This window comes from Sapajus apella, unplaced genomic scaffold (genome assembly GCF_009761245.1).
Source record: "Sapajus apella isolate SASKATOON/1434 unplaced genomic scaffold, GSC_monkey_1.0 scaffold174, whole genome shotgun sequence".
NCBI classification, from domain to species: domain Eukaryota; kingdom Metazoa; phylum Chordata; class Mammalia; order Primates; family Cebidae; genus Sapajus; species Sapajus apella.
The window spans coordinates 997,661-1,011,094 of NW_022437114.1; the positions used below are offsets into that span (position 1 = coordinate 997,661).

At 56.8% G+C, this 13,434-nt stretch overlaps 1 protein-coding gene across 3 annotated transcripts in view; it reads right to left on the minus strand.

Moving 5' to 3' along the window:
* Positions 1-3,950: 3,950 nt before the first annotated feature.
* The window catches only part of EEFSEC (eukaryotic elongation factor, selenocysteine-tRNA specific), a 257,463-nt gene continuing 247,979 nt past the window's right edge, over positions 3,951-13,434 (minus strand). For all 3 annotated transcript variants that reach the window (XM_032267952.1, XM_032267951.1, XM_032267954.1), the window contains one exon: positions 3,951-4,529. In XM_032267952.1, the coding sequence (XP_032123843.1) occupies positions 4,339-4,529 (191 nt within the window). In that variant the 3' untranslated portion in view covers positions 3,951-4,338. The remainder of the gene's footprint in view (positions 4,530-13,434) is intronic.

Genomic DNA, 13,434 nt, shown 5'->3' on the forward strand with positions numbered 1-13,434 from the left:
TCAGGCAAATGCTAATTACTCTTTTTAATCTGGGCTGCCTGTGTGGAAGCTCCTGGAGTTGCAGCAGGGCTGGGGGGTCCAGAACCATGACCTCATCCCTCCTTGGCAAGTAGGCACGCAGGCCCCAGCGAGCGCTCCCTCGCCACAGCCCTCACTTTGCTGTTCCCTCTGGTGGGTGCCACCCTTCCTCACCCTGGCAAACTCCTACTCTCCCTTCAAGACCTTGCCCAGGTGGCCCCTTGGCAGGAGGCCTCCCCAGTCTCAGCCTCAGAGGACACACAAGGCTGAACTAGGAGCCCGGAGGCTGTCAGCAGTGGCCTTGGTCTCTGGAAGGGAATCTGGAAATGCTAACCCCCACGTGGAGGCTGCCTGGCAGTGGAGGCTAGGGCTGGGACCAACTCCAGAGTGAGCTCAGACTGACAGGCTCCTAGGCTCCTCAGACAGAGGTCTGGCCCTGGTGTGCTTCCTGTAGAATGGGGTGTAAACCTCCCTCGAATCCTACCCAGTCCTGGAGAAGAGACCCCACCAACCTGTATCCCCTTTGCCACTGGACACACATGTGCCACCACCCTGTGCACACTGGACCTGATCCTCCTTTACCCCACTCCCACATCCAAAGAGACACACACACTGACAGATGCACCAACCCTCTTAAAACACACAGAGCACATGCAGACACGCCCAAGACATCGTGGATCTGTGTGCACAGAGACGCACACCCGGACGTTAGCACAGGCTGGGAAATGCCTGGTGCACCGATGCCCATGTGCACACATGCACATGCATGGCCAGGGCAGGAGGCCTGGGAGCATGGAAGCTGCCCCTTTTCCTGCCCCAGGCCCCCAGGGCTTCCCGTTTACGAGACGTTATCTATCAAAAATATATTAACCCAGAAGCCTGTTTCCATCAGAGTCTCTATTCCAGGGACATTTCCAGATAAGCCTTATCTCCTCGCTTGTGCATTAGCCCCGCTGTCGGGGGCCTGCCAATCATGGCTGCCCCTCCTGCCACAGCCCATGGCAGGATGCCGGTCCATGACCTCACTCCATGTGGGCAGGCAGGTGAGGGGACCCGGGCACTGCTGCCCCATGCCCCATCCCACTCCTCAGCCCACAGAGGACCCCAGAGGGCACCTCTTTTCCAAGGACACGCCTGAAGCACTGGTGGGCAAGGGACTCTGGAAGCACCTGGAGCCTCAACACAAACTCCAGCTCTATCTGGGGCAGCTGCAGGCGGCCAAGCCCTGCCCTGCCTGCACCCCTGTGAAACAGGCATGCTGTTGCGATACCACCCCTGTGGGTAGATGAGCAGATTCAGTGAGTTTACCTGTGTATTGGTGGCTGCAGTGAGCTTGGCCCCTGGAACCCTCTCCTCCATAAAACATGGGTGCCTGGGGCAGCCCAAGTCACCCTGAGTGGCGGAGGGTCAGAGAAGGGGACGTGCACGCCCACACCTTGGCCCCAGCCAGAACTGGGTGCTGGCTCTGGCTCCTGCCCACCATCCCGGCCAGGCTGCATCTTCAAAGGCTTCGGGCCCTGGCCCAACCCCACTAATGGACGCTCGGGTTTCCACTGATGCCGGGCCTGATAGAGGACTCTCCCGGGGCAGTCGGCTGGGAGTTCTCAGGCCACACAGAGCAGGCCTGCCTCACTGCACACTCCAGGGGCTCAGAGGCTCCTGGGAGTCGCCCTGGGCAGCCCCTCCTCCCTTCTGTCCCTCAGTTAATCCACCCAAGCCCCCTCCTTCCCAGGGCTTTGAGGAGCACTGTCTTTAGATTAGTGGGGAGGGGAGAGGTGGAGTGGAGGTGGACACCCTCACAGAGGTCCTGGAAAAATGAATGATTTGGGGCCGGTGTCACTTCCTGAGGGGTTTTGGGCCCTTTGCCTCTCAGTGGGAGACGTATGGGGCCCACCCTAGGGCCACAGGTAACACGGGATCAGCACTGTGTCCTGCAAGTCTCCCATCCCCAGGGCAGCCCTCTGGCATGGCTGCTTTTCTTCTTCCATTTTATACATGGTGATGCTGAGGCATGAGGTTAGGGGACTTGCCCAAGCTCACACCGCAGGTAGGAGAGGCCTGAATCTATGCCTTGGTGGCGGCAGCCATGTGTGCTCATCCTTCCTCCACACTGGATCTGGCCCCAGAGCCCGCTTCCATGGACTAAGTGCCCCCGACGCCCAGCACAGGTTCCACTGGGTCACATGGCTCCTCATTTGAGACCGCGACACACCCAAGGTCACCCTGCAGGTGCAGGCCAGGATCTGGGGCTGAGATCAGCTCCATATGCAGGGACCCTAAAGGGGCTGGGGAGGGAGGGGTCAGCCTCAGGCCCCTTGGTCAGGGAAGGTGTGGCCTGGCTCCCAGCTCAGCCCCACACGGAGGAGGAGGGAGGTTTCCTTGCCTAAGAGGCAAGTCCTGGGAGCTGGGTTCAAATCCAGTGCTGGCCCTCACCAGCAGCTCCCAGATCTGTGCTGGGAGGTAGCCAGCTCAGACAGCACGGGTGGGTGCTCAGAGGGGCCTCTCCTGCCCCTGGGGACTGACAGGTGGGGGGCTATGAGCCCAGCTCGGTGCTGACTGAAGTGCTCTTGGAGGCCTGCTCCCTTCTTAGGCTGCCCTCCCCTGGGGGCCCAGCAGGCTAGCGGGGTGGAGCAGGGAGCCTGGTGTGGGCTTGAGGCCACTGCCAGTTTCCTGGGCGGAGTGGCTTCAGCAAAGTGGCACTGCCTTCCTGGTGAAACAATCTGCAGGACTGGGCAGAGTGAGGAGGCTGTGGGGCACGGCACCAAGCACACAGTGGGATAAGGCCCAGGAGGCGTCTGCTCAGGCAGCGGCAGTGGAGGGGGAGCTGGCTCCCAGGCAGAGGGCTGTCCTGATTCACAGTGCAGACAAGCCACCTCGGCATCTGCAGCCTGCAGCAGCAGCAGTGGACACCATGCTCACTGGGGACACACTATTCCTCATGTTCCTCCAGGGCCAGTCCCTTCATGGGACTGAACTGGACCCACGGCTGGGAAGTGGGGGTCTGGGTCTTGAAGGTCTTGCACATAGCTCTCAGTTGTTGCCCTTGACTGCTGCTCCAGCCCTGCTGTCTCGGTCCAAGTCAAGGTTGACCAAGGGTGGCCAGGCCACTCACCATCACTGGCATCCTTGCAGCATGGGGGCTTTGCTCCTGGTGTATTTAATTAGCTGCCTGCTCCCCAGCTACCACGTGCACGCACACACACACACGCACGCGTGCAGCTCTGGGGCTTAACAGCCCCAAGTCATTTGATCGAAACCTGCCCATTAATATTTTTAATGCCATTTGCAAATTAAAGCAAAATGCACCGATTACCGGGATAAAAGGGAGGCCTCTGCATCCGTCTGGAGACCAAATAAAGGAACGTTTGAACATCTGTTCATCCTACAAATATCTCTAAAAGCTTTGATTTCCCCTCAGTCAGTTGACTCCACCATCTCACCCTTTCCTGAGTATCCCACAGCCTGGGGCTGCAGGGCAGGGTGGTCTGTGGGTGCAGGGGATGGCAGATGGCTCTGCACAGGGCCCCTCACTATGCTAGCCTCCACCTTCTGGAAAGTGTGTGGTCTTCAAATTCGAGGGCAGGGGCTGAGAGACTCCTGGTGTTGGGAAGGAGGAGCAAACTTCCACCTGCTCTGTCTGATGCCCTGGCCAGGCACCCTGCTGGTTCCCAAGTCCCCTGTGGGTGCCCTCCATGGCCAGGCTGCCTAGAGAATCCCCATTCTCCCTCAAGGCCCAGAGCACTCCAGGAGCCAACCAGTGGGGTTGAGGAGGCCAGATGCTCTGCAGACTCCCACAGCCTATGGACTCTGAGTTTGGGTCCCTCCCCTGGCCCCACCTGGGCAGGAGCTCTTGGGATTCCTCTGACATTCCCCTCTGAATAGAGCTGGGGAGGGCGGGGGCCCTAGTGAAGTCACAGAGAGAGAGACACCAGTAGAGTGGTCTGGGGCCACGGGACATTTATTTGTAGCCGCCAAGTGCCTGTCCACCTGGGGGAGGGGTGAGACTGGCCTGCAGGTGGCCAACAGCTAGGGAACTGGAAGATGCTGGCTACCAGCCCTCTGCCCAGGGCCCTTTCCTAGTTGGGCCTGGTGGCTGTCCTGGGTGGGAGTGTGCAGGGGCTGGAGGACAGACCCTCCTAGCCCGGCAACCCATCCCACCTCAGGTCCTCACTGGGGCTGAGCACCAAGCCTGGAGGTGGGGGCTGCTGCTGCAGGATTGCAGGGAGACACTGGGAGAGACTGAGGCACCTCTGGTTGGCATTTGGCACAGCAGCCTGGACTCGGCTGGGCAATGAGGCCCTGGGGGAAGTCACTGGACACTCAGGGAGACTGGACCATGCGCTTGTGGGTGTCGAAGACATAGCGCTTGAAAGACAGGCTGAGCGCCACGTGCTGAGCAGGCTCGGTCCGCTCAGTGCTCTCCTCCTGCCTGGTGGCCTCCCCACGGCCAGCCCGGCCCCGCTTCTTGAGGGTGGGAGTCAGGATCTTCTTGGACTCAGGGCTGAGGCCACCTACAAGGCACAGAAGACAGACTGTCACTCTGCCATATCCCAAGCACCAATGGGTTTCCTGCCCGCCCACCTGCTGCCTAGACTCAACCCTCTTCTGCCTCCCTTTCCAGCCAAGCAGCTGTGAGGCCTGAGGTCCATTCTTGACATTTCGGCCCCTCTGGCGCCCATCTGATAGGTGTAAGAAGCGTGTCGTGCTTCTCTATGCCCCGTTTCACTACCCCCTGTGCTCAGGCCCTGCCCTGTGCCCAGTGGCCCATTGCTTTCCAGCACACTTATGCCACGTCCACATCTGGAAACTCAGCATCTGAGGCTCCCTGGGTAAGGTGCTCCTTGATTGCTCCTGGAGACCCATTCTTCACCCTCGTGTGCCTGGGAGACTGACCCCTGCAGACAGCATGACCAGGTTTAGCAGTGGGAGTCCCAGCAGTCCGGAGTATGAGAAGAGAGCGAAGTCAGGGTGTGTATCCCTGGCTCCCTTTGGCAGGCAGGGCCTGGGCTGCCTTCACCCCCACCTGCCCTCAGTGGGATATGCAGGCTGCATACCCAGCCACCCCAGTAGCAGTCCCAGGAGCTACTGCCCACTGGGGCTCCCTGTCCCATGCCATTTTCATGGTGCTCCCTCGGTTCAGTTTGCCACAGCCCTGTGAACTTGCTCCCATCAGGAACCCCCTGGCGGGGCCATGGGGCTCACAGAGTGAATGGCTTGACCTGGATCCTCTGCCAGGGGTAGATGCTGCCCCCACCCCCAGGTGTTGGTGGGTGCAGCTCCCACCACTTTCCAGCCACTTCTATGAGCTCCTTTAGCCATCCCATGCCTCACTAAAGACCTTCTGTTCAACTCCCTCCAGCTGAACGTCTGAGTGGAAATCTCTTTCCTGCTGATGCTCCAACTCACGTCCACTCCAGCTCCTTCCATCCTCATCACGCTCTGCCTGTGTGCTGTCCCTGAAGCCCTGCTGGCCATGGTCCATTCCTGGGCTCCTCATTGCACATGCAAGTCTCTCACATGCTGTTCTCTCTGCCTGGGACACTCTTCCTCTCCTAGGCAATAGAAGTCCCGCTCATCCTTAAACATGCTGCTGCAACCGCCCTTTCTCTGGGGCTTGTCTTTTTTATTTTTTAATGGACAAATTACAAACTGTGTATATTTATAGTGTACTATATGATTTTTTTTGTGTGTGTGTGACAGGGTCTCACTCTGTTGCCTAGGCTGAAGTGCAGTGGTGCAATCTTGGCTCACTGCAACCTCCACCTCCTGGGCTCAAGAGATCCTCCCACCTCAGCCTACTGAGTAGCTGGGACCACAGGCTCATGCCACCACGCCTGGCTAATTTTTTGGATTTTTTGTAGAGATGGGGTTTTGCCATCTTGCCCAGTCTAACATGAGGTTTTAATATATGTATACATTGTGGAATGATTAAATCAAGCTAATTAACATATCCATCAGCTCACATACTTATTTTGGCGATGAGAACATTTAAAATCTTTTCTCTTAGCAAATTTCATTGAATACTCTACATTGTTATTAATTATAGTCACCATGCTGTACAGCAGATCTCCTGAATTGATTCCTCTGGTCTAACTGAAACTGTAAACCCTCTGACCAAGATCTCCCCATTCCCTGCCAAGCCACCACCCCCAGGCCCCTGCAGCCACCCTTCTACCCTCTGCTTCTATGAGTTTGGTTTTTGAGGTACCACATATAAGTGAGATCATCAACGTATGTCTTTCTATGCTGTGGGGCTTGTATTCATGAGGAATCGTCTGGTGGCGGCACAGTGCGGACTCTGTGTGGGCTACTGGCCAGGGTGAGACCACTCGGCAGGCTCCTCGGCATCTGTGAGAGTGGGCAGGCCCAGGGCTCACAGCAGTTCCATGCCTGGCAAAGCACCCCTATGTGAGCAGTTACTCTGTGAGCCCCATGGACCCATTGGGGGGTCCTGGTGGGAGCAAGATCATGGGGCACTGTGAGAATGGCATGGGGAAGGGAGGCCCAGTGGGTGGTGGCTCCTGGGGCTGCTATTGGGGCAGCTGGGTATGCAGTCTGCATATCCTATTGAGGGCAGGTGGGGGTGAAAGCAGCCTAAACCCTGCCTGCCAAGGAGGCATCCCAGCAGGATCCCCTCCCAATGTGTGCAAAGGGCCCGTATAGGCTGGGGGCCTAGAGGTCCAGAGTCAGGGAGAAGCTGGGCAGAGGCACAGGCAGAGGGCCCAGCTTCCTACATACCACGAGTACCTATGCCACCACATCTCCTGGCACTGCCTTTTCCCAGTTCTGCCCAGTACTAGCTTCCTCCCTGAGAAGATAAGCCAGCCACGAGGCTTGGGCATCAAGCTTCAGTCTGGAGGGTCCTGGCCTGTCATCTCAGACAGGGAGCATTGGCTGGCAGGGATGTGTGGGTTATTTCTGGCTCAGTTTGCTGAAGACGTTGGCACCCCTTCTTTATACAGATGAGAAAATCAAGGTCTGAGAGGGCAGTGACTAACTGGAAGCCCAACAGTGAGCTCAGAAGAGCCAGGATTTGAGCTCAAGGTGCTTACCCAATGGCAAAGCCAGCTTCTGCTCTCCACCTAGAGTGATGGGTGGGGGTCCCACCTTTCAGTGGGCTTCTGACAATGGTTCTTAAGGCTGTGAGAGCGTTGTGCACTGGCCCTGCAGCTCTAGATGTTTAAAAAGGTAACAAGGGTGCTGGATGAAGGGGACATCTGTAGAGTCAGCCAGGGACAGCCTGCCCCACTGCACAAAGGGTCCGGTCTCCTTCTGGCAGGCGGAAGTGAGATTATTGGCCATCTAAAGCCTGGGTCCCCTGGGAAGGCCAGGGATATGCAGCTGATATGAACGGGGTTCCAGGAGCCAGGCTGGCCCTTGCATGCCTGCCAGAGGGACATGTGACACTGTGGCCTTGGGGACCTGTACTAGGAAGGTGACCCTGTGAGCAGCACACCTCACATGGAGACTGAGCAGCAGTGTCTCCTGTGCAGGTTCCACACGTAGGTGGTCTGCCCCCTCTTGGGATGGGGCACAGAGTGTGGGCATGTGGAGGACCCTGACCAGCCCCCTCAAGTGAGCACCAGGCCTGCAGGTATCTGAATCCCTGAATCAGGGCCTTCTGCAAACAGAGCAGGTAGCTGGCAGCAGACCCCGACAAATGGCATGGGCAGCCCGTCTCCCTCTGGTGCCAGGAGGTCTGGAGGCTGAGGAGGCGTGGGGCTCCCCGGCGTCTGTGCCGGGCTGGGGAGACAGGCGTGGCCCAATCGGCAGTCCATCTCGCCTGCGATGGCTCTCGTTACACACAATGCATACCTTGCACTGCCTGGAGCAGGCAGAGCCGGAAAGTCTATCTGGCACTGGCGAAGATGTGGCCATTTAATTGCTCTTCTGAGATGGTCAGGCTTGTTTACCTCTGCTCCATTATGGACTGGCCAGGAAGCTACACCTGGAAAGCCTGACCAACAGGAGACTGGCCATGGGTCTGCATGGATTCATGGCAAATGTCACCAGGAGCTGCTTTGTTTTCCCAGTGGTCTTTTTTCTTTCTTAGCCATATGGCAAACAGAGGGAAGTGAAGAGCACCCCAGGGTGTCACGTGGTGAGAGAGCTGCTGCCCACCCGGCCAGACTTGCGGGGTCCTGCCCTGTGCTTCTCCCAACCTGCCTCTGTGTCTTTTCACTTAAAAACATTCAGGGAACACGCCAGGACAGGGAGACAAATGGTGGTGAATGCACAGATCAGGGCCCAGCTCCCACGAAGTTTACTGGTCTAAGAAGGCACAGCCAGTGAATAAGGCAGCCAGATCTCCAGACAGCAGAAGGGTGACCAAGGAAACAGTGCCGCTGTCACTGGGTGGGGACACGGTGGCTTCAGCATGTTCCAAGGGCAGGCTTCAGGAGGACGAATGCTGGACCAAAGGCCAGATGACAGGGACCAGCCATAGAGATTGCTGGCACGGATCCACAGGCAAAGGGAATTTGAGTGGCAATTCCCGGGGTGGGGTATGCGAGAGGAGATGAGGGCAGATGAAGTCACGTGCCATGTGCAGTGCAGTACGAGGGCCTGGCTCCAGGATGACCACAGCTCACCATGTCCACAAGGTGCCTGTGTGCCAGGCTCCCTGCACTGTGCACTGACTTGGGGTCAGGTGGGCGGGAAGGCAGTGACAAGGTGATGTGCCAAGTGCCCATCTGCCTGGTGTCTACTTCCTGTAGGCCCTGGGGTCTCCAAGGCAGGCAGGACAGGTCCTGCTCTGCCACCTGCTCTGCTGGGACCTATGCTGTCAGGGACGTGCAGTCCTGCCCCATCTTCCTCCCTTCACTGAGGCTGCTCTGGGCCTCTGCCCTCTGCTTGTTCGTGGCTCACAGCCCCGCCCCTGTGTCGGCCTCCTTGCTGCTCTCCTGCACACCTGGTCCATCTCTGCCTCAGACCTCTGTCTTTACCAATTCCTCTGCCTGGAATACCCCCTCAGGAGCTCCGGTGGCTGCAAGATCACTGTACAACTGTCACCTCTTGGTGGGGCCTTTGTGACGACCTTGTTTAAAACCACAACCCCTTTGAGACCAGCCTGACCAACATGGGGAAACCCCGTGTCTACTAAAAATACATTAGCAGAGCATGGTGGCACACACCTGTAGTCCCAGCTACTCGGGAGACTGAGGCAGGAGAATCATTTGAACCCAGGAGGCGGAAGTGGGGTGAGTTGAGATCACGCCATTGCACTCTAGCCAGCCTGGGCACCAAAAAACTCTGTCTCAAAAAAAGCAAACCAAAAACCAAAAACCAAACAAAAAAACCCCCACAACTCCCTCATGTTCCCCTGACCCCTTCTCACCCCACTATTTTTCCTATAGCTCTTATTACCTTCTAACATCCTCTATAACGTCTTTGTTTTGGTGTTTGCTGTCTGCTTCTACTAAAATGGCAAGCTCCACCCTGGCAGGGAGTTTTGTCTATTCACTGTTGTAACCCTAACACCTGGAGCAATCGCTGCTGAATGGCGGGCACTCAGAGAACACTCAATGATTAAGTATTGGAGGAGACCCTGCTGGGGCCTAGGGTAAACTGCTCTGGTTTTCCAAGAACCTGAAGGGCATCTGTTTAAGCACTGGCTGGTGACAGCCCAGAAGGGACAAGGTCCCCAGATGGTCACAGTGTGAACTAAGAAAGGCACTTCTGGCTGGGCATGGTGGCTCACGCCTGTAATCCTAGCATTTTGGGAGGCCGAGGTGGGTGAATCACCTGAGGCCAGGAGTTCAAGACCAGCCTGGCCACCATGGTGAAACCCCATCTTTTTTTTAAAAAAAAAAAAAAAAAAAAAAAAGGCACTTCTAGGAATTCAGTCCAAACAAGCGGTCTGAAGATTTCTACATAAACATGTCATCACAGTATGGAGGTACTTAACCCTCGTAACACCGTGTTGAGGAAACTAAGGCACAGAAGAGCGAGTAGCTTGCCCAAGTCACACAGCTATTTAGAGGCGGAGCAGGAACACCAGGCTATCTGATTCCAAAGCCTGTGTGCTTACCCACTAAGGGAGCCACAAGGTTTTGAGAGCTACAAAGGGCCTCTAAGACCAAGGGAGGCCCATCCAGACCCATCCAGTATCTATTTGCTGCAGCAAAATGTTCTGTGGGGCTAAAAGTGATACCTGAGAAGAGTTTCAAGGTACTCAAAGACTTCTGTTATAATGTTGATTCAAAAAAAATGGAGCAATCAAAATTTTTGGAAGATTTCTGCTGTGGCCCTGGGATGAAGGAAAAAGAGACCGCAAGACTCTCCATTTGGCTGTCAGGGGTCCAGAGTGGGTTGCAAGCACTGTTCCTTCTTTCTTCTTTTATGTATTTCCCAAGGCTTCTACTGTGACCCTGGGTTACTCACAGGGGATGTCTATTACAGGCCCCCCTCACTGTGGTCTCTGGCATCCAGATGGGAGCCCAGAGAAGGCACGGTGCCTACCGGTGCAATCTGGCTGGAACCTGCTCAATCTATGTCACAAAGGGGCCAGGGAGTGGGGGGAGGCAGGAAGCTTACTGACACCTCTAGGCCCAAAGTGACGTCTCTGCCACATTCGGCTCTGCCCAGGAAGGACAGGGACAAGAGGTACAGTAGCGGTGGTGATGCTCATGGCTCCTTCATGGCTGCTGGAAGTTCAAGGTCCCCACACTGCTGCTGCTTACATCAAAAGCAGTGACTGGGAGGTGTGGGCGCAGGAGTCCACCCTCCTCCAGCTCTGTCTTGTAGCCTCCTCCCTTATCCAGCCTGGTTGTCCCAAGGATTGCTCTAGGGCCCGGGTCAGCCATCTAGACCTGGCTCCACCAACAGAAGCGTCCATTCTCTTTCTGGCCTCTCTCAGCCTCACCCCTCCCCCTCTCTGACCCCATCATGTACCACACTTCAGCTATGAGAAGCTGTGCAGGGCCTTGGAACATGAAGTTGCCGCTGCCTGCCGTGCTCTCACTCTGCCCCTTGGGAGGGCACCCCTCAGCTGCCTGGTCGAGTAAGCTTCTCCTGGGCGCCCTGCCCAGCACCACTGTGGCTATCATTGCCTTATGTGCCTGTCTTCCCCAGTGGCCTGTGAAAGGGTGCCTCTCCAGGGTTGCAGGCAGAGCCTAGCACAGGGGGCTCAGGGAGGTCTGCTGGATGAAAACAAAGGGAATGAGTATGGATTCATCCTCACAAGCACTCACGGCAGGGGTGCAGGACAGCAGAGGGAAGAAAAATGCCCCAGCAGAGCAGGGCCCCTGCCTCCAGGACCAGAAAATACCTGTCTGCCCTTGAGTGACCCAAGGGAGTAAGAAGTCCAGGTTCAGGTCCCAGGCTGGCCTGGACCCCTGGCCCCTCTCCCATGTGCTGGAGTGTGGCTCTCTACCTGGCACGGGGGGCTAGGGTGTGTGTGCTACACATGTGTCCGTCATTCAACAGGGCCTCCCTTTTCCCAAACCTCAGGATTCTCAGAGCCTGTGGCCCTGCTCTACCCACTGATGAACTCAAACCCCAGGATGCAGTAGGGGCGGGTGGCCATGACCCTGAGGGCAACACTGCTCCTCTTGGCTTCCCATGGGGACACTCTCCCAGGGCCAGGCTGGCCCTTTCTCACCAAGCGCCAGCTCCACACAAAGGCACAATGGGCTGCAGGCTGCCGGGTCCTGGCTCAGGCTGGGGTAATCAGGGAAGAATGCGGGAAGCAAAACTGTTTCCCAAGCCCTGGCCACGGTGCCGCCCTGACACAGCCATCAAAGGCCGGCAAATTGCCTCCAATTGCTGGCGTCGCTTTCATGTTGGGGGCCAGACTGGAAGAGGGGTCTCCATGCTGGTGGGTGGCTTGCATGCTCCAGTGGGAACTGAACCCTTGCAAGCAGCTTGGGGTCACTGGCCCCCTTGGTGGCCCTCTGGGGCTGGGGCCACTCTAGTCACTCCAGCACTACCCATTGCTGTAACAAGCAGCTTTGGAGAGGGTTGGAAGACAGCCCGAGCCAGGGGCAGGGACTCTCTCTGGGGTCAGCATCCTAGTGATCACTGACAGCTAGGAGTTCAGAGGGATGTGCCTGGATGGACTGTGATGGGGCTGACATATGGGATGGCCAGGCTGGACGGCCACAGAGACCCTTGGATTCAGCCAGGCTTGGGGTTGGACTGGATACTGTGCTCCAGGGACAGGAGGGGCTGCCTAGCAAGGCCAACCCCGTCAGCAGGGTCCACAGGGCAGCTGGGGCAGAGTTCTGCCCTTCAACAGGAAGCTGACCTGCACTGGCCACAGCTGGTCATGGAGGTGTGTGGGTGGCACAGTGCCCCATGAGACCTCTAAGTCAGGGCTGGGCTGGAGGCAGGCCTGGCCAAAAGGGAGCTGCCTCTGAGGTCAGGGGTGGGAAGGCAGAAAGAAGGGGAAACCTGGTAAGGGTGGAAGTGGCCCCAACATGAGGCCTGGTGGTCACATCTGAAACATATGGAGGCTATGGTCCACATCAACACCCCCATCTTGCTGGCAGCCAGCTGGGCTCATGGAGGTGCAATTACTTGCTCTGGCTTCCTGGCAGTTGTGGTGCAGCTGAGTCTGAATGCAGACCCCTCTGCCTGCTGGCAGGCCAGGGCAGTCTGGGCCTGGAGGATGGACAGAGGAGATGAGGGCTTAGCTCTGACAGACCCGGCTGGGGACAGAGAGGTCCAGGAGGACAGGCCTGGCAAGGCTAGGGAGGGCCAGGTGGGCAGAGAGAGCCAGTGTGAGTGCTCCCTGAGAGGGGACAGTCCTGACACCAGTCTCCTCTGTGAGCAGTGACAGTGACTCTGGAATCCTCCGCCTCTTTGTCAGGCTGGGCTCTTCTGTGTTTTTCTAGGGATATAAAGCCTTGAACGTCGCTGGCTGGGGCAGACCTGCTCCTTGGTTTTCTCTCCTTCCCTCCCTGCTATGGATCCCGTATGTAAACAAAGATGCAATTTGCTTTAAAAAGATAAGGTGATTAAGTTTTTATCAGACCTGTACTCCGCTGTCCCTGCAACAAAAGGAATTAGGGGGAGGCAGGCGGCGGAGCGGGCCCTTCGCTGGAGGCTCGCTCTTTCTGAGGCTCTCGAGCGCACACTCAACGGGCTCGTGCGCCCCTTTGATTGGGCGGAAGCGGAGGCAACCAGCGCCCCGCACCCCCATTTTGATGTCTTAATGTTGCCTAATTCCTCCTTTAATTTATATTAAGCTTCTTAGCAGCAATGATGAATTCTTCAAAAACAAAAAAGGGCCCTTTGCAGAAATCTTTCCCATACCATGTAAATTGAAATTATAATGCAGTCAAAGCTGTGGAGATTGGGGTGTGTGGGGAGAGAACACCGGTGCATTATGTGGAAGGAAGGTTTTTTTTTTTTAAAGGCAAAAAACAAATCCATTCTAAAATAGGCAGAAAATAACTTGGCACTGAGGCTCAG